This window comes from Ostrea edulis, chromosome 2, assembly GCF_947568905.1.
Source record: "Ostrea edulis chromosome 2, xbOstEdul1.1, whole genome shotgun sequence".
Classification (NCBI taxonomy): Eukaryota; Metazoa; Mollusca; class Bivalvia; order Ostreida; family Ostreidae; genus Ostrea; species Ostrea edulis.
This window is the reverse complement of record NC_079165.1, coordinates 95,902,031-95,922,030: the sequence shown is the minus strand read 5'-3', so window position 1 is coordinate 95,922,030 and position 20,000 is coordinate 95,902,031. Positions and strand designations below refer to the sequence as shown.

At 34.4% G+C, this 20,000-nt stretch overlaps 1 protein-coding gene across 1 annotated transcript in view; it reads left to right on the top strand.

The window, feature by feature from the left end:
* Window positions 1-20,000, top strand: part of LOC125678136 (COMM domain-containing protein 5-like) — a 45,510-nt gene that overhangs the window by 18,335 nt on the left and 7,175 nt on the right. The window contains exons 5-6 of the mRNA XM_048916304.2: window positions 10,828-10,923; window positions 13,712-13,787. Coding sequence (XP_048772261.2) covers window positions 10,828-10,923; window positions 13,712-13,787 — 172 coding nt within the window. The remainder of the gene's footprint in view (window positions 1-10,827; window positions 10,924-13,711; window positions 13,788-20,000) is intronic.

Below are 20,000 nucleotides of genomic sequence, written 5' to 3'. Positions count from 1 at the left end.
GAAAATAAAGTCTGTAAAAAAAAAATTGAAATGATTTCCAAAGTTATTATTTATTTTTATTTTTTTGGTCAACAATGTCATCATCATCGGCATTTTGATTAACGTGCATCTTCCACAGCAGTGAGCTCCCTTCCACGACTTTTATTTTGTAATCGCGATTAGTAGCAATTAGCATCGTAGACCTCTGAACAACTAATTGATCATCGGCGACTATTGGTTCATAACTAAGAAGAAATGCATTTTTATTCATATTTCTAGTTAAAAATAAACAAAAATGAATCTAGATGGCAAAATTTATTTTGATCAGTATAATAAAAATCATTTGTTTGATTTCTTGTGCATTTGGTATCCCACACATAAACTTTCCATAGAAGTTATGTAACATCACGTGCGATTGACTGAAAACAAGTTCGTAAACACGTGTGGAGACACTGGTGTGTACACGTGTTTAGACAGTTACGAGTGTGTTGACATTAATAGTGATAATTAATAACATCAAATTGTAATATATTTTCAAAACACCAGCCTATCCTCAAATCTCTTATTATTGGCAATTTCATTGTAAAAGCCAGCTGCATAGGAGAACCGCCAGTAGTCTCACTTATGAAATGAGATGGACAATATAATAACTATATATAAAAAGATTATATTGTGATCCAAAATATGTGATGTTTCCCCAGATTTCTTTAAGATTTTGATATTATCAAATCATAAACAAAGCTGGGTAAATGTAAGATGTTTTGGACTACAAATTCTAACCCTTACAATCCCTTCCTTAATGTAATAATCCCTCACTCCCTGAATTACTCAATCCCTTCCTTAATGTAATAATCCCTCACTCCCTGAATTACTCACCAGGGTTTGGATTGTTCTTTACAATAACTGTTGCATGTCAGAAAATAGAAGTGTCAGTAGCTACATGCAAGTCAATCCATACTGATGTTCTCACAGGTGACAGGTATGTGTTTCTTGGAACGCTCTTGTTCAATTTTTGTCAAGGGCAGGTAACTTACAAAAAAATATACATGTCTTGAGTGAAAGGTTTACAATCTTTTAATCTGAACAATTAAGTTTAACCGAAACTGCTTCACGAGAACTGTTTTTAATATTTGATATTGTAAAATTTATTCTTTTCTATAGCAATATTCAAATTTGTACAAATAACCTTTGACTGTACCTTAATTCGCATAAGTTTTCTCATTTTCTGTAGTGTATCAGAGGGTTGATCCAAAAGTGTGAGGACTTTTCTTCTAGAATTTTATTGAAATGAAGCAGTGGCATATAAAATACAAAGTTACTGTATCTAACATGACTAGACAATTTTGAAACTTAATGATAACATTTAATGTCTGAGAGACAAACTGCTTGAAAATTAAATGTTTGCAAAATCTTGGGGAGTCTTTGGCATGGCATCTGTTATAAGAACACCGTGTCACATTCAGCTGCTTTGTCGTAAAACCTCTCTGAAATACTGGATCATCTTCTCCATCTCTGCCTCAGAAAGGAGTCTAGACACTCATCTTCTCCATTTCTTCCTTACAAAGGAATCTAGACAGTTTTCTTCAAGTAAATTTCAAAATGAGCCCTCTGTTTCATATGAACTCCCAGTTTCTGCAACAATCTCATGCATAGTGCAGCGGCAGTCCAAATCCATTCATACACTCACTCCTTCAGCAAGGAATTTATGTCTTAAACCCACAAGCCATTCAGATCATATATCATTTTCCACTAAAGTTTTTCCCTCCTTAAATCTCTTGTACCATTTGGAACATAGTTCCTTATTGCATTCTTGTTTCTGGCCGAGTCATCAATTTATGCATCCAAATGGGAATCTAGGTTAGAATAGGTCATCAGAACTTAATTACTTGTCGTAAGAGGCGACTGAATGGGGCGGTCTTTCGAATGAGACTGCAAAAACCAAGGCCTCGTGTCACAGCAGGTAGGGCATGATAAAGATCCCTCCCTGCTCAAAAACTGTAAGCGCCAAGGATGGGCCTAAATTTTGGAGTCCTTCACCAGCAATGGTGACGTCTCCATATGAGTGAAAGATTCTTGAGAGGGACGTTAAACAATATACAACCAACCAACCCAAGATTTTCACAACTTTTAGAATAACTGATCAATTTTTGGCGTTTTCTAATGATGTCATTATCATATAGAATATCTAAATAATCAGTAAAATTGAATCATGAACAGCTGTTGTTTTTTTTTATATAAAGTTCTAACAAGAAGGTTTCATATCATATTTCATGTATTTTTCTCTTCTATTTAAAAAATTTATATATAAAGTATCCCCACTTTTCACAACACCCGTTTCTATGGCAACTGTCAAATCAGTACTGTCGGAAGAACATTTCATGCATAAATTCACAGTTAAATATTATCATGTATAATTTTGAATTTTATTTACTGAAAAATAATTTTTAAAAAAACTTATACTGGAACTCCATGAACATTGGATCAACCCTTGTATGAGTTGTTGATATAATTTTGCTGCTATGGAAATTCACAGACATGTAATCTAAAGCTAGCTAGATGACCCCTATCGATTTTCAGGTCAAAAGTTCAAACATCACAGAGCTGCTTTCTAGCATGCATACAACACATGAAATAAAAACTGCTAACTGAAGAACTCTAGCACCCTGAGATATCCAAATTCCATTGGTGGTTTTGGTCAGGGCTAGTGGATATCATCCATATGTAGTGTAGATCTGTTGAAATCATGACCCCAGAGCATTGGCAGGGCTGCAAGTGGAGTTTTAGGTTTTTTAAAAAGAATCTTGCTTTTAAGAACTATATATTATGTACAATTTTTCAAAATACTTTGCAAGCATGTTGATGTAGTAATAATGGCTAGATTTATAATTGATTACCCGGTTTTAGGATGGGACCACGGTATAGGGGTTCATTAATTGGTTCATTAATTGCTATTTTGAATTAACAGGTTAATTTTATTGAGCAATGTGATTTTTTTAAATTGATGTGTTCAAATTAAGTGTTTTGATTTTTAGCTCACCTGAGCCATTAAGTGAGCTTTTCTGTTAAAATTTGTCTGTCGACGCTGTCGTAAACTCTTTACATTTTTATCTTCTTCTCCAGAACTAGGCCTGAAATGATTCACTGAAATATCAATAACGTTTGAGTCAATGTTCGATTCATTGCTTCGATTTTCGGTTCGATACATTTATTACAAACACATTCAGTAAAATACATCAGTCTCAGCCTGTACTTTTTTTTTCCTGCATGGGGGACAGAATAGCATCAAATAACGTTTACATTGAGTCTGATGAAAATAATAATGAACTTTATCGGTTTGAACTACAGAGCCAACAGGCATCTTACCGTTTGGCAGTTTGGAAACATTTTGCTTTTAAAATTCTGATTGTGAATTAATTGTGGTAATTAATGTTTTCTTTGATGGTATTATTGATTTTTAGCTCACCTGAACCGAAGGTTCAAGTGAGCTTTTCGGTGATCACATTTTGTCCGTCGTCCATCTGTCCGTCCGTCTGTCTGTCCATCTGTATACTTTTCACATTTGTTGCAACTGGACCAATTTCAACCAAACTTGGCCAAAAACATCCTTGGGTGAAGGGCTTTAAAGTTTGTTCAAATGAAGGGCCATGTCCCTTTCAATGGGGAGATAATCACAAAAATGCAAAAATAGGGTGGGGTCATTTAAAAATCTTCTTCTCAAGAACCACTGGGCCAGAAGAACTGAAATTTACCTGAAAGCTTCCTGACATATTGCAGATTCAAGTTTGTTCAAATTATGGCCCCCGGGTGTAGGATGGGGCCACAAGGGGGGATCAAAGTTTTACATACAAATATACAGTGGAACCCCGTTATTACGTTTTCCATTTTGTCACGATAAAATAACGTAATACCGGGGGCAACGTAATAAATGTTCCCAGTGAAATCCGTTAAAAATATCGTTTGGAAATTGTATATCGTCCGTTGGTACTCCGTGAAGGGGTGTGTGAATATATCTTTACTGTTTCTTTGTTTAAAAGACTATGATACTTTGTTTTATTTACATCTTATCTTTAATGTCCGTAATTCTTCATGTTCTTATCCCTTTTCTTTATTTCTGGTGTAGGATTCATAAGGATGTTTTGATAAACGTTGCTTTTCTGCATTCGTTTGGACCGCCATTTTGTTCAACTTTGAAACAATGCGTTCATGTAAATTTCTCTCAATAACTCGTTCCGGTTCGTATTCAACACTCGTATTAAAAAATAACAAAACATCATTTTTATTAAGTTCGCTGATTACACAATACACAACACAATAAAAAAAAAATCCCCATCCAAAAAACAAAACTATTGACACAAAACGCATACGATACCCAACACTTACACACTTTTCTCACCAACGATAAACACGGAGAACAATTTAAGCGCAATCCACATAAAAAAATATAATGATGCACGAAGATTTCATTTACAACGCTAAATGATGGCACTAAAATCACGTGCGCATCAAGGGATTTTAGAATATTCACAGAGGTAAATGCCGTGCACGAATCGACCGATAACACAGGACAGTTTGATTTGTGTATGTATGGACGAGATTTACGAACACCCAAGCTGCATGTCCAAACAATGGACAATTTTTTAATTGAACACCTTTAGTCACCTATGTCCAAGAAGTTACCCAAGCGGTTTTAACATTGCTACCATAAATCTTGTCTTTCATGTTTGGTACCAAAGCTGTCCGTAAATAGAGTTTTAATAGCGAAGGTAATCACACTATGCTGAACACGCAGGTAGTTGAGAAATTATTTCTTTGATTATCAAAATATGAAAAATGAAGTTTATTTCATAGAGTACAATTTCTAAATAAACATTATTTAATTGTTTATCACTGGCTTCGATACGGAGTATTCACCTGTATTGATGTCGCTAGATCTATCGAAGCGTAATCAGTCAAGCGTCTCTAATCCCCAAACAGACCAGGAAATTTGCGTGGTGACTGCCTCAGGCAGTCAAGGTGTGAATGGCTTATTATTTTGAGTATCACTATTGAATAATTAGGGGTTTATTACGTTTTCGTGGGAATTTTTACAACGTAATACCGAGTCCCGGCATCTTAGGACAACGTAATAATGAGGTCTATTTTATATAGGTTTGTTAAGAAATGGTTTTGTGCTTTGAAATTCCAACGTAATATGCGGACTAACGTATTAAAGGGGGAACGTAATAACGGGGTTCCACTGTATAGGGGAAAACTTTAAAAAATTTCTTCTCAAGAACCACTAAGCCAGAAAAGCTGAGATTTACATGAAAGCTTCCAGACATAATGCAGATTCAAGTTTGTTCAAATCATGGGCCCCGGGGGTTGGATGGGGCCACAATAGGGGATCAAACTTTTACATACAAATATATAGGAAAAATCTTCTCAAGAACCACTGAGCCAGAAAAGCTGATTTTTACATGAAAATTTTCTGACATAGTGCAGATTCAAGTTTGTTCAAATCATGGTCCCTGGAGTAGGATGGGGCCACAAGGGTGGATCAAAGTTTTACATACAAATATATAGGGAAAAACTTTAAAAATCTTCTTCTCAAGAACCACTAAGCCAGAAAAGCTGAGATTTACATGAAAGCTTCCTGACATAATTCAGATTCAAGTTTGTTCAAATCATGGCCCCCCGGGGGTAGGATGGGGCCACGGGGGGGGGGGGGGGGATCAAAGTTTTACATATTAATATATAAGGAAAAACTTTAATAAAATCTTCTTCTCAAGAACCACTAAGCCAGAAAAGCTGAGATTTACATGAAAACTTCCCGACATAATGCAGATTCAAGTTTGTTCAAATCATGGGCCCCAGGGGTTGGATGGGGCCACAATAGGGGATCAAAGTTTTACATACAAATATATAGGAAAAATCTTTTAAAATCTTCTTCTCGAGAACCACTAAGCCAGAAAAGCTGATTTTTACATGAAAATTTTGACATCGTGCAGATTCAAGTTTGTTCAAATCATGGCCCCTGGGGGTAGGATGGGGCCACAGGGGGATCAAAGTTTTACATACAAATATATAGGGAAAATCTTTAAATATTTTCTTCTCAAGAACCATTGGGCCAAAGAAGTTGACATTTACATGAAAGCTTTTTGACGTAGTGTAGATTCAAGTTTCAAAAATCGTGACCTCCAGGGGTAGTTGGGGCCATCATAGGGACTAAAGTTTTACATGCAAATATATATGGAAAGTCTTTAGATATGGACCAAGGTGACTCAGGTGAGCGATGTGGCCCATGGGCCTCGTTTCTGTAAATTGTATTGTATTGAAAGTATTGAATCGTGAAGGAGGCATATCGATCGTTTCAGCCCTATCCAGAACCACAGGGCCAATTTCAACCAAACTTGGCACTAAGCATCCTTTGGTGAAGGGATTCAAGTTTGTTCAAATGAAGGGTCATGCCCCCTTCAAAGGGGAGATAATCACAAAAATGCAAAAATAGGGTGATGTCATTTAAAAATCTTCTTTTCAAGAACCACTGGGCCACAAAAACTGAAATTTACATGAATTTAGCTTCCTGACATAGTGGAGATTCAAGTTTGTAAAAATCATGACCTGTGGGATTAGGGTGGGGCCACAGTAGGGGGATCAAAGTTTAACATGCGAATGTATAGGGAACAAAACTTGGTACAGAGCATCCTTAGATGTTTGTTGATATGAAAGACCATACCTGTCTACAAGGGCATATGATAATTAATGAATTTGTAGTCAAATTTAATAATTAAGGTTGATAATTAATGAATTTTTAGTTGTTACCTTTGAAAAGTTTATTTTTAACCTAGCTGCGTGTACATGCATTGATAGTTTTGCTCAAGCTTGTTTATTGCTAGGAACTGCTTCTCTGGTGAGCGATGTGATCCATGGGCCTTTTGTTTTTCGTGTGTTAACTTGAAAGTAAATTTTATCTAGATCAAGTTTACTGCATCAAATGCATTGACATACATAGTGCTTTAGTTAGTGACTGGTATTTACAACCTCATATAAAGAAAATATCATGATACTTGTAGGTATTAAGTCATAAAAATGTATTTCAGTTCATTCATTGAATTATTTCTGTACTGCATGTATCGATTTGTTCAGGATTACGAATATGAAAATAGCTAAGATCTGATGGTCATACATGTTTAGGATTTGATGTTTTACATGTGAAACTGCAACTGCATGCTCAAGTGAGCTATGTGAACCATGGACACCTTGTATAAATTGAAGGTCACATGACTTTCTATTGTCCAACCAATAACTTAGAGAAACTTTTGCTAGATTAGGATTAAATTTCATATACTATATATATATTACCCCAGGTTGTTATTGCTTTTATATCCCCCAAAATACAAACACCTTAGATATTGATTCATTTTATCTATAGTTTTTGTAAGCATAAGTTTTTTTTTCTGTCAGATTGAATTGTCAGTGTTTTTATCAAGAAATATATTACAGTGAAACAGCATATGTGCGCATCACTGACAAAAATATAAAAAACATAATTGTCTTCTTATATTAATTATAGTTCAGAATTGTCACAAATTGACTTTCAAGACTTGAAGAGTACCTGTCAACATAACAATGAAAATCCCCCCTTACCAAATACCTTTCTGAGGTGAAGAGTTCATTTTCTCTGTGTAATCAGATGAATTATGAGAAGCTTTGTCTTGGCTACATCAATAAGGATTTAATATACAGACTTGTTTTTACCTGTGGTGCTGTAGTTTGATCTGGTCAGTGCATGATATGAGACTTCTACATGTGACAATGACCTTTATTGCCTTCTTATAAAACGGTTACACAACAGCTGATTTTATACAGAAAAACAAATTATTAGCATGAGGCTACTTACACAAGAACACAATTATAATTGTGTTCAAATCTTCATTTTATATTGTAAATATTTTGCTTTGAAAATTGTTGTTCACAATAAGTGATTCACAGTGATAAATATGAGGTACGCAGGGATGCTAGCGAACATAAATTCTCACACTCTAATAAGAAAAGATTTTTATTCTCTTGCAATGATCGAGCTTTAGAGGAGATATAGTCATACAGTAAATATGTAGTATGTATACATTAGTCATACTGATAAAAATAAATCAGTGATCTTTTTAATATTTGCATCGACAAAAGAACATTTTAAGTTGTAGCATAATTATGCAAAATTCATTGTGCATGGGTGGAGGACAGGGTATACATGCATCTTACTGCACTGAATGAGAACCTTCGCGAACTTACTTACACCAAAGGGAACAGGTATGTAGGCAGAGCCTAATCTAAACAGATGTTATTTACCTGGAGTGGCCAGGGTTTACCAAGATGTTAATTGGTATATCTCATGGCACTCAAAGAAATACACAGAGACAGAACATGGTAGAAATCTACCTGTCCCTGCTTTTTTTAAAATATAGTTTTGATATACACAGGACCTGTCTCAGGGACCTCTGCAGAGTTTCCATGGTCATAGTGTTTGAATAATGGTTATATTCCGAAGGGTAGCTGACACACAGTCTACACCCACCCTCTCTTTCTCTCTCTTACTCTCTGAGTCATTGACTCAATGAATAATTCCTGTTATAAATATAGAAATATCATAAATTGATGACAAATTATTTCAATAAGTTACAAATTTTAGAAATTATTGTGCAAATTATTGTTTGATTTCTGATTATGTAATTTACAATGCATGTATATAGAGGGGAAAAAACTACAATTATATTGAAATTGCATTGTTCAGGGGTCTTTTTAAAAACAATTGAATTTCCAGAAAATAGCAATTTTGGACAGGTCAATGCTATCAAAACTCAGGTATACTGGGCTTCCTCAAGATCTAAAGAATGTATGTAGGTACTGGCTGTTATTGTTATCAAAACACCTCTCTGGGGTAGCTCCAGACCACAGTGACTGCAGATGTCACTCCCCCTGAGATCTATTGTTAAATGTTTGATTGACAAGCACCTTACAATTTGTGGGTGTTAACTTAGAATTGGGTCTTTAAATATCTTAAAGATATAAGACCATGGGAATCTTTCTTTGCAACAAAAAGGTAAATTTTGTCAAAATGATATAATGAAATTTAATGTTGTCCAGTGATACAAGTTTTGCTCATTGGTTACATGTACCTACCCTACGTATTTCAAACTTAGAAATCTCATTTCATGTATAATCAGAATGTGGACAATAGGCCTCATGTTGTTAAATCAGAAAGGTATATTGTTATATTGGTTTGTAACAATTCATTGTGTCAGCACAAGACAATGAATGGCTTCACCCACTTTTTAGCTCTTCTGAGCAGAAGGTTCAAAGAGCTAATCATATGGCCATATGTCTAGCGTGCGGTGTGCGTCAACTTTTTGGAAAAAGGGCTATATCTTAAGAACCCCTTGGCCAATTCTTGTCAAATATGTCACAGGGTATCCTTGGCCCAAAGGCTTTTATTTGTACTAAAACTAGGGTTGTGACCATTTAACAAGGGGAGATAATTAGGAAAATGCAAACAAAAGTAGTGGTTGCTAAAAAATCTTTTTCTCAAGAACCACTGGGCAAATTATCACCAAACTTATGCATAAGGATGAGGATAGGTTGTAGATAAAAAAAAAAATTCAAGGCATCATCCTCAGAGGCAAAGGGTGTGGTCTCAAGGTCACTTCAAAGTTGACCTTAAATTTTGTTTTGTTAAAACTTTGATATTTTGCTTAGTATAAGGACTAGGATCATCAAATTTTGTCAGTTGATGCATCTTAGGACCTAATATAATGTTGTCTCAAAAGTAGGTCATGGTGACCTACTTTTTGAATTTCGCAGGTAATTATTATTAAATGGATTTTGATGCATATCTTGAACACTTTTGAGCCTATGATCATCAAAAGTTGTCAGTTGATGGATCATGGGACCTTGAACTGCGTCATGTGAAAATTATGTCACCATGACCTACTTTCTGAATTTTATGGCTAATCATTTATGAATACATTTTAGGTTGTTATTTCAGATACCGAGAGGTTTAGAATCATCAAACTTTGTAAGATGATGCGTCTAGAGGCCTCAAAACATATTTATCAAAAAAAGTAGGTCACAGTGACCTACTTTTTGAATTTTGCAGACATTCAAATTTCACATTTTCAATTTTAGATGCATATTTTGGACACTATGAAAGCTAGGATCATCAAACTTTGTCAGTTGATGCATCTTGAGTCTTCATAGTTTGTTAACCAAAAAGTAGGTCACGGTCTACTTTTGGAATTTGACGGCTATATTTTAATATTTCAGATACTATTTGACTTACAATTATCAAACTTTGTCTGTTGATGCATGTTGAGTCTTCAGAGTGTGTCGACCAAAAAGTAGGTCACTGTGACCTACTTTTGGAATTTGACGTTTATATCTGAATATTTCAGATACTATTTGACTTCAATTATCAAACTTTGTCAGTTGATGCATCTTGAGTCTTTGGAGTGTTATCGGTCGATCAAAAAGTAGGTCACATGGCCTTCTTTTGGAATTTGACGGCTATATTTTAATACTATTTGACTTGTCAGTTGATGCATCTTGAGTCTTCAGTGTGTCGACCAAAAGTAGGTCACTGCGACCTACTTTTGGACAGTTACATTTAAATTTTAAAGTACTGTTTGACTTAACATCATCAAACTTTGTTAATTGATGAATCTTGGTTAGTGAGAATTTTTGCCTCCTCTACAATGTATCAGAAGAGCGATTCTAGGCCCTTGGCGTCTTGTAATTGTATATTATCTTATACTCTTTCATGTTTAGGATCCATATTTTCAGCATAACTATGATACTTCTAATATTTGTCCTTTGCAGGAGGTCACGTATAGAACAAGAGATTTTGGCCAGCAGACCAAGATTACCTAAGCTGGATCAACTCAAGTGGAGAGTTGATGTTGCCATTTCCACAAGGCATGCAAATACCAAGTTTTTATCACTATACGATAACGAAGAATAAGCCTATATTGTGAATATGACTGCTTATTATAAAATTATATTTCTTACCCATGAATGCAGCCCTTCACCGGTAGTGGTGACGTCTCCATATGAGTGAAATTTTCTCGAGAGGGATGTTAAACAATATTTAATCAATCAATAAACATAAGGAATATGGTCACATACTAGTGTACTAGTCATCTCTCCTCATGTCTTTTACTGAGGCAGATTTTTTTTACAAGTTGGAAACCGCCACGGTGGTCTAGAGGTGGTGCGTTTGCCCAGCATGTGGAAGGTCAGGGTTCAAATCCCGGCTGCGACAGACCTAAGTCGTTAAAACAAGTAGTGACAGTTCCATCTCCAAACGCTCAGCATCAGGTGTGAATGTCACGGGTTCTCAGAGATGACCTTAAAAACAAGATACAATCAATGCAAGTTGAAGGGGGGGGGGGGGGGGTTGCTCAAGATGTTACCCTTTCTGTCCAAAAATTAGGGTTACAGATTTCAAAATAAGAGAAAATATCCTATTTTGTTCAAGAAATTTCAACCAGGTTGGGGTGTTCCAAATACTCCCCCATCTTCGCTAGCCAAGCTAGGGTTTACGATCCGCTCTGCTTCTCTACAACCCTTGGCTGTGTTAGCACAATTTTCATGACAACAATTTCCTGCATATGATTGGATGCAGGCCAAGTCCCCTGCAGAGAGTGTGTTACGTCAGAACACATGCAAGACAAAGGAATGTGTAAACACTTAGTTATTGTCTTCAAAACGCTTCCATTTAATCAGATTTTCAGACTGAAATGAGGATTTACCTACGAAAAAAAAAGTTTATTGATTCTGAATGATTTACATACAAAACAGTGTAACTCAGTGGTTGCAGCCATTTTTATTTTAACAACACACAAAGTGTAGTTGAAAAACGCAATTTCATTGGTTGAACATAATGTAAACCATGCAAACAGTTTGTTTTCTTTATCCGCTAGAGGACGCCACTAAAAGTTACAAAAATCGTCCTAACGCAGCCAAGGGCTGTAGAGAAGCGGAGCAGATCATAAACTCTTGGCTAGCGATGACCCTCAACCTCTGTTTTAAATGTACTGATAGATGTTTAGTTTATAGCAAACAAGCATTTCTGAGAGTAATTCATGGCAATTACATAGCCCCCTACCAGCAGAATTTCTTTTGATGAGAATGCAAACTTAATGCATACAATTTTTTTAAAAAAATTCAATCTAAATATATAAATCAAAATATCTCTAGGTGGAAATATTTTATATGTCCAAGGGTCATTACTTGGCAAAAAAGAAATAGACTGAAACAGAATTTGAACTTGATCTGTAACTTGTCATGATAAAGCAATACACCAAATATCAATTGAATATCTAGAAGCAATACTAAAAAAAGACTAGACTAAGTGTATTTGCATTTATTTTCTAAGTCCAAGGGCTGTAACTAATCAAGTAATCAATGGACCAGAATAAAATTCAAATGTCTTGATAAAGCAGTATACCAAATAACAAAGGAATATCTGCAAGCATAATGAATTAAATGCAGAAAACTGATTTACCAGTCTAACATACAGATGCATGGACAGACAGGGAGCAAACCTAAAGTCCCCTTCAGCTCCACCGGTAGGGGGACTAGAAATTTAATTTGTGTCACTGTGTGGACTGTCCAAAAGGTTGCAATGGACTATGTCTGTATTCAGAACATGCCCACACATATATATATAAGAGATTTACATCAGGTGTTTATCATGTACTCAGTAGATAATAAGCAAAGTCTTGAAATTTTTATACCCCCCGCAAACGAAGTTTGGGGTGGTATACTGGAATCACTTTGTCCGTCCGTCTGTCCGTCCGTCCGTTTGTCTGTAGACGCAATTTGTCCGAAGTTTATTTCTAATACCACTGGACATATTTCATTCAAACTTTATGCACATCTTCTATATATTATGTAGTTGTGCATCTCCTATTTTCATTGAAATATTTTAACAGTTATAGAAGTTACACACATTTTCTTTTCATTTTGGGGGTTGCGCACTTTGTCCAGAGTTTAATTCTAATACCGTTGAACAGATTTGATTCAAACTTTATTCTCATCTTATATATATAATGTAGTTGTGCATCTTCTATTTTCATTGAAATATTTTAACAGTTATGGAAGTTACGGACATTTTCTGGTTTGGTTGTACTTGTAGTAATAGACACAATTTGTCCAGAGTTTATTTGTAGAATATACACTTCTGCATTCACATTGATTGCCCTGTAGATAATGTGAAAATATCCAATGTGCTTGCATTAAATATTTCCCATCATCTTATATGCCCCGCGGGGGGTATTAGTCCCATTAGGACAGTTCTAGTTTATTTTACTGTTTGTTTAAGTAGTTCCCAATTGCAATGATGACATCAAAATTACAGTGACTGCCACTGCATGAACACAAGATACATTAGAGAAAAATGATTTTAACTGTCATTTTTCATTAGTACAATGATTTATATTAAAGAAACTATTAGATTTTGAATACAAAAATTATACTCATATTTCCTCCTTCACTGAATTTTGAGGAATTGTCACATAGTCTATTCTATGTTCAGAATATACATGTAAGAATTGTACATAAATTATTTTTAGTACATTTGCATTGTTTTATTAGCTTTCTTTATAGTAATTGAAATTGGATTGATAAAAATGAGTGTCAATGAACTTTTGAGACAACCTTTTTGTATATAGCATGTGAGTGTTATTCCTCTCTGTTTCAGTGTTCTAAACCGAGTACTAGAGCCCACCATTTTGATGGAAATGAAACTAAGCAATGGAAAGATACATTTATTTGAGGTATGCAGTATACTATGTAGATAGATTATATAGTACTAATAATGTAGATAGATTATATAGTACTAATAATGTAGATAGATTATATAGTACTAATAATGTAGATAGATGTATAGTACTAATAATTTAGATAGATATATACATGTAGTACTAATAATTTAGATAGTTATATAGTACTAATAATGTAGATAGATATATAGTACTAATAATGTAGATATATAGTACTATTAATAATGTAGATAGATATATAGTACTAATAATGTAACTGATATATTCTCAACAATACTTAGCCATGATTAAAAACAAAAACAAACACCACAAATACACTTTGGAGTCTCCAGCAAGTGTCCGAACATGAAAGGAATTCGTTCTCACGTTCCTAAAGAAGCCATATCTGTTGTGTTTGGTTTACACTATACCCTTGATCTATTATTGGCGATTATTGATATGACTTTTTCACCCTTCTTTTACTTAAACAATTATTGCCTCTTAATTACCCTTGTCCTATAACTGACACTATGTTTACTTAGTGGCATACGCCCTGAGAAAACCGTGTCGACGGGGTACCATTAATTTCATAAACATAATGGAGAAGTAATATAGTCAAGAATTATAGACTCTTGCAGTCTAATTAAACTATATCTGAATGGTATAAAATCTTTTATCAAATATATTTTAGACAGCACAAATGAATATTTTAATACTAAATCGGGTTTGCAATTCTGTTTTACCGATTAACAAAAGATTCACAGTAAGTCAAGTTATTGAGAAAATAAGTTAGTAATTTAGAAAATAAATAATATACTCTTAAGATAAATGAAATTATTAAAATATGTAAATTCTTGTTTTTTTATGCATAATATTAGAATACATAAATAATATAATATGTCCAGTCGACGATAATTATGATTCGGAGTACAGAGTTGTTTAAAAAACATTATGCCATCCAGAAAAATACCAATCCTCTTAGGACATGCCTATAAGTCGGACATAGATTGGACCAAAATTTAACTCCCAAGAATCCGACTTATAGGCGAGTATATACGTTAACAAAATTGTGAATTTCACAATGCCAGAGTTTTGACTTGGCCCAAAATAGCCATATAGTGTTAATATGACATGATTATCATTATATTTTGTTATACACCATAATTTTTGTCCTATATAAAACTAATATGATACAGAACCAACATATTTTTTAAAACTGTTAAATCAACTCTCACACTAATAGTCTGTTGACTGGTCAACATTTTTCGAACTGTTGACCAGGCAATAGTCAGCTCTACTAATTTCTATTGGCTCTAAGTCATGTAATTCTTGTTCTTCTGCATTAATGCATATTGTTTACGCAATGACAAGGTTCACTGATTTAACTGATGATGAAATTCAGAGTAAATTAGATGTAAAGGAGAGCAGAAACACAAAAATACATAATTATTTTAAATTTGGATATTGTGTATGTTTTCTTTTAAACTAATGATATGGTGATGATCGAATGTATATGCAATCTCACTGTCCTGTTAAAGGTTCAAAGTCAACAAACCATGAGCATCTAGATATTAAAAACAACTTTAAAGAACAATGGTTGGTTGGTTGTATAATTTAACATCCCTCTTGAGAATTTTTATGCCCCCCCAAAATCGAAGATCGGGGAGGGGGGGGGGGGGGGGGGGCATATTGTTTTTGTCCTGTCTGTCATTCTGTAATTTTGTCATTCTGTCTAAAACTTTAACCTTGCAAATAACTTTTGAACAGTAAGTGCTAGAGCTTTGATATTTCACATGAATATTCCTTGTGACAGGACCTTTCTGTGGGTACCAACATTTTCTACCCTGTTACCTTGACCTTGGTGTTTGACCTACTTTTTGAAAACTATAACCTTGCAAATAACTTTTGAACATGAAGTGCTAGAGCTTTGATATTTCACATGAGTAATCCTTGTGATTAGACCTTTTCGTGGGTACCAACATTTTCTACCCTGTGACCTTGACCTTGGAGTTTTACCTACTTTTTGAAAACTTTAACCTTGCAAATAACTTTTGAACAGTAACTCATGAGCAAGTGCTAGAGCTTTGATATTTCACATGAGTATTTCTTGTGACAAGACCTTTCCTCGGGTACCAAAATGTTTGACCCTGTGACCTTGGAGGTTGACCTACTTTTAAAAAAATTGACATTGGTCATAACTTTTAAATGGTAAATTTATATTACAGCTTTCATATTGCACAATTGAGCATTTCTTGTGACAAGATCTTTCTACAAGTACCAAGATATTTGTCCTTGTGACATTGACCATCTTTGGAATTGGCCATTATTGGGGGCATTTGTGTTCACAAACACATCTTGTTCACTCATGGAGATGTCACCTGCAAAATTTAGATCTTTGCTTGGGTCTTATGGCCTTTGAGCAGGAAAGGATCTTTATCTTGCCATGCACACTTGCTGTGACATGGGACCTTGGTTTTTGCGGTCTCATCTGAAGGACCACCACATTTAGTCGCCTCTTACAACAAGCAAGGGGTACTGAGCCCTACTCTAATCCGGATCCCATGGGACTAAAAGAATGAAAGTGTATAACAAAACAGTTATAGACTGTGTCCTCAGCAGACAACAGCTGTTTTCTTTGACCCTCAAGTACATTTGTTGCTCTCATCCTACATGCAGCTTTGGGCACCAGATCAAACAAGCTTTTCTTCTTAAACCCAGTCAATAACTGTATAATGTAAAGTCTTTCATCAGTATGGGCTTTTTCCAGGGGATTTGTGTATTAGATTAGATATGCAGAGCAGGAAAATGATTCTATTCGCAGACCTTGGTGCTAGTGGTATTTTAAACTAATATTCAGGTTACCAATAAGGCCTGTGGGTGTCTTGTTTCTTATTTGTTGGATCTCAGCCAATCAGAAAGCTCAGAATTATTCCATCATATAATAAAAGATAATGTGTATAGTCATGCATTGTCTCTTCCTGGTAATAATTAAGTTCCAAAACAAAATAAATGGTTAATATCTCTGTTGGAATAACAGACCTTAGTAATATGATCCTGCTGACACCTGTAGATTATTTACAGTCAACAAGTGATTATTGTATAACAAACATTTGAGAGGTAAACTTGGTCATCTCTGTGTTTGTGTCTTTCGGGTTCAGTTATTCATCAAGTTCATTAAATATTGCACATACTGGTTGTAACAATTCATATAATGCATACATGAACATGTTCCTTGTTAATGGATTGATGAAATAACATTTTGCAGGAGGTGCAATGAATGATTTTAATATTGTCAGGCATTAATTCTGATACACACAGCAACTAATTTAGACAAGTATTGAATAATACATTCTCATTCTAGTACCCAAGGTCTTGCATAATGAATCACACATAAAGTGAATTCAGAAATTGATCAGGCTTCAGAATATTACAACTAGTCAGCCATTAAGTCAGATCATGTTTACAGAAATCAATTTCCTTTGCTTTCTAAATTTCTGGAGAAAATGAGGTTATTACATAGACAATAAAAAACAAAATTACTATGGTAATGTTTTGCAGTCAGTACATATCAATATTAACTTACTAAAACCTTGAGCCTTTTATGTAATTTAAAGTTATGAAACATTTCTTATTCAGTTGCGTAATGGTAAGAACTGTAGCATTAAACATATCAGAGATACATATGTTTATGGAATTGATCACTCCCATGAAATGTACAGATTTGGAATTTATTATGTATGAGTATTGAGTATTGCTTTTTCTGTCGTCAACCAGTTAATGGATATGTACACCAATATGCAAAAGAAATGCAACCCCAATTAAATGTCGATAGTTTTTTGTATTTACATGTATAATTTATTGTTGGCAATTTTGAATTGCATGTTATACAGACATTCCCATGCGATTCATGGTAGACTGTTATACATTACATCCTCTTGTGTCCCAGAGACATCATTACATATTTACATTTCCAATCTATTTTTGCTTTTGTATCTTTACAAATTGTTATGATTGCCATTTCCTCATGAATGTGATGCAGTGGTGAACAATGCATATTACATATGGTCTATTTTTACCAAAGTGAAATGGTGCAGTTCATACACTCACATATTTTCAGAAATGAAATCTATTTCTTAAATACCTTGATTAACAGCATTTCATGTATTTCAGACCTGTTTATCAAAACATTGCTATGACATCATTACTGTGTTTGTTCAGTCTATTAAGTCCCAATATTAGCAAGCAGTCTGATATTAGGGAGCTTTAATTTGATAAAGCTTTCTCAATTCTGGTGGACAGCCTTGGGATTTAGTGTAAACTTTCAGACTGAGTGTAAACCATTTTTGGGTACTTTCTTTCTGCCTGTCCAAAACAATGTGGACATGTTACATAAATGAGTCCCAATCTTTCACCTTGTGGGACTATCACCTAGATTCCAACCTCACTTTTACTTCAAAGATTCTGGAAAAAGTGGTTAGCTAAGGATAGAACAACATCTTGTACATTATGTAACTGGCAATCGCAAAGATAGTTACCAATCAGCATACGATGGCCATCAGCTCTCTTGAAAATGTACAGTTTACATGTGATTTACTCATGTGGTATCTAAAAATAGACTATTTTGGTTTCCGATTCCAGAATACGTCACACGCTTGAGCATTAGTAGGCCTAATGGCAGATGAGGTAAACAAAGACTTGTTCAGATATAACTAGATGCAGGGTAAAATGAAAATTAGTATAGAAAACTACAAGTGAAAAATCACTAATGATATAATTATCTTTTAAATAAGTATTGTTAGATATTGAGTTAAATAAAATCAAACACAGACTGCAGTATAGTACATGTACATCATTTTCAATCAATTAAAGGTGTGACCACATATTATAATTAAAGCTCCAGTAATTAATTTATCCCATTATTTGACCACACTTTATGAGAGGGATTGCTTGAGCAGTGATCACCCCTATTATTGAATAGCTTGGACAGTGAGCATTTCTATTTCAGTTTTATGTGGGAAAATTATATGTCCATTCACCATGCTGAAGAGACAAAAAAATTAAACAAAAATAAATGAAACTCTGTAAAATTATTTTCAAAGTGGTAATAAAGTTCAAGATCGACATTCAGAAATCATTTATACATCAAAGAAACTCCTGATAGAAAATAGGTATTGAAAATTAAATATGATTTTATGAATGCAATCATAATACGCCATGCCGAATAGTTGACCAAGACAAATCTTAATTTCAATATTTGAAACTCGGTATTGTGAATGTGTTCATAATGGTAGTTTTTGTCCATGCAGTGTGACAATTTATGGGCAAAATTATGAATACACATCATTTAGTCTTCTCCTCAGAACGCAATTATAATAAAAAATGTAATGCACTATATATATATGAATAACAAACAGAAAAACTGCTATATTGTAAACAGTGGCCTGATTTCTTAGACATTGTTAGGTAGTATACAACCTAATTTCGGTAAAATGTTTTAAGGCAGAGACAAATCCCAGAACAGTGACATTGCCCATTCGATATCTGACATATTGGACTGTTTTCTACTTATTACTTACTTTCAAGATCTGTGTCATCACAAAACATGTTCAACCAAAATAAGAAACACATTTTTTTGTGTTTATATCCATATGTTTGTACATATCAGTAACTGTTTGTTAATTATTACAGAAAGTGGTAACAGTGACTTCTGTAATCACGGCAAACATTAAGAACATTGAAAATATCAGATTGATATCGTATTCAAAAATTCTTCTATGTTTCAGATTGTTGGTCTCGGGAGAGGGGGGGGGGGTGTCCTTCATTGAATGAGATATATATATATGTAAAATAATTATAAATCTTCAGCCCAGTCAAAAATATTATGACTATAACTAACACTGAACACCCACACAAATTTATGCTGATCATATTGTAAACCAATCGCTTCTCGGCTTGCCAGAAAGGCCCGAGAATGGGCGATTGGTATGACGTTGCCTCGCTTTGTTCTGGGAATTTCCATAAGCTGATTCAAGATTGAAGAAACGAACAGGCATATTTTATTTATTCAACAATTATCAAAACTTATTTCTTCTGTAAAATGAAAATCAAGCATATGAAGAAAGCAGAAGCAGAACGCTCCCTCTTTCTCATCAGATTACAAGGTTGAGACTTAGGGACATGCAAGACAAGAAATTATGCCACATATCTTGTATTGATTTTTTTGTGTAG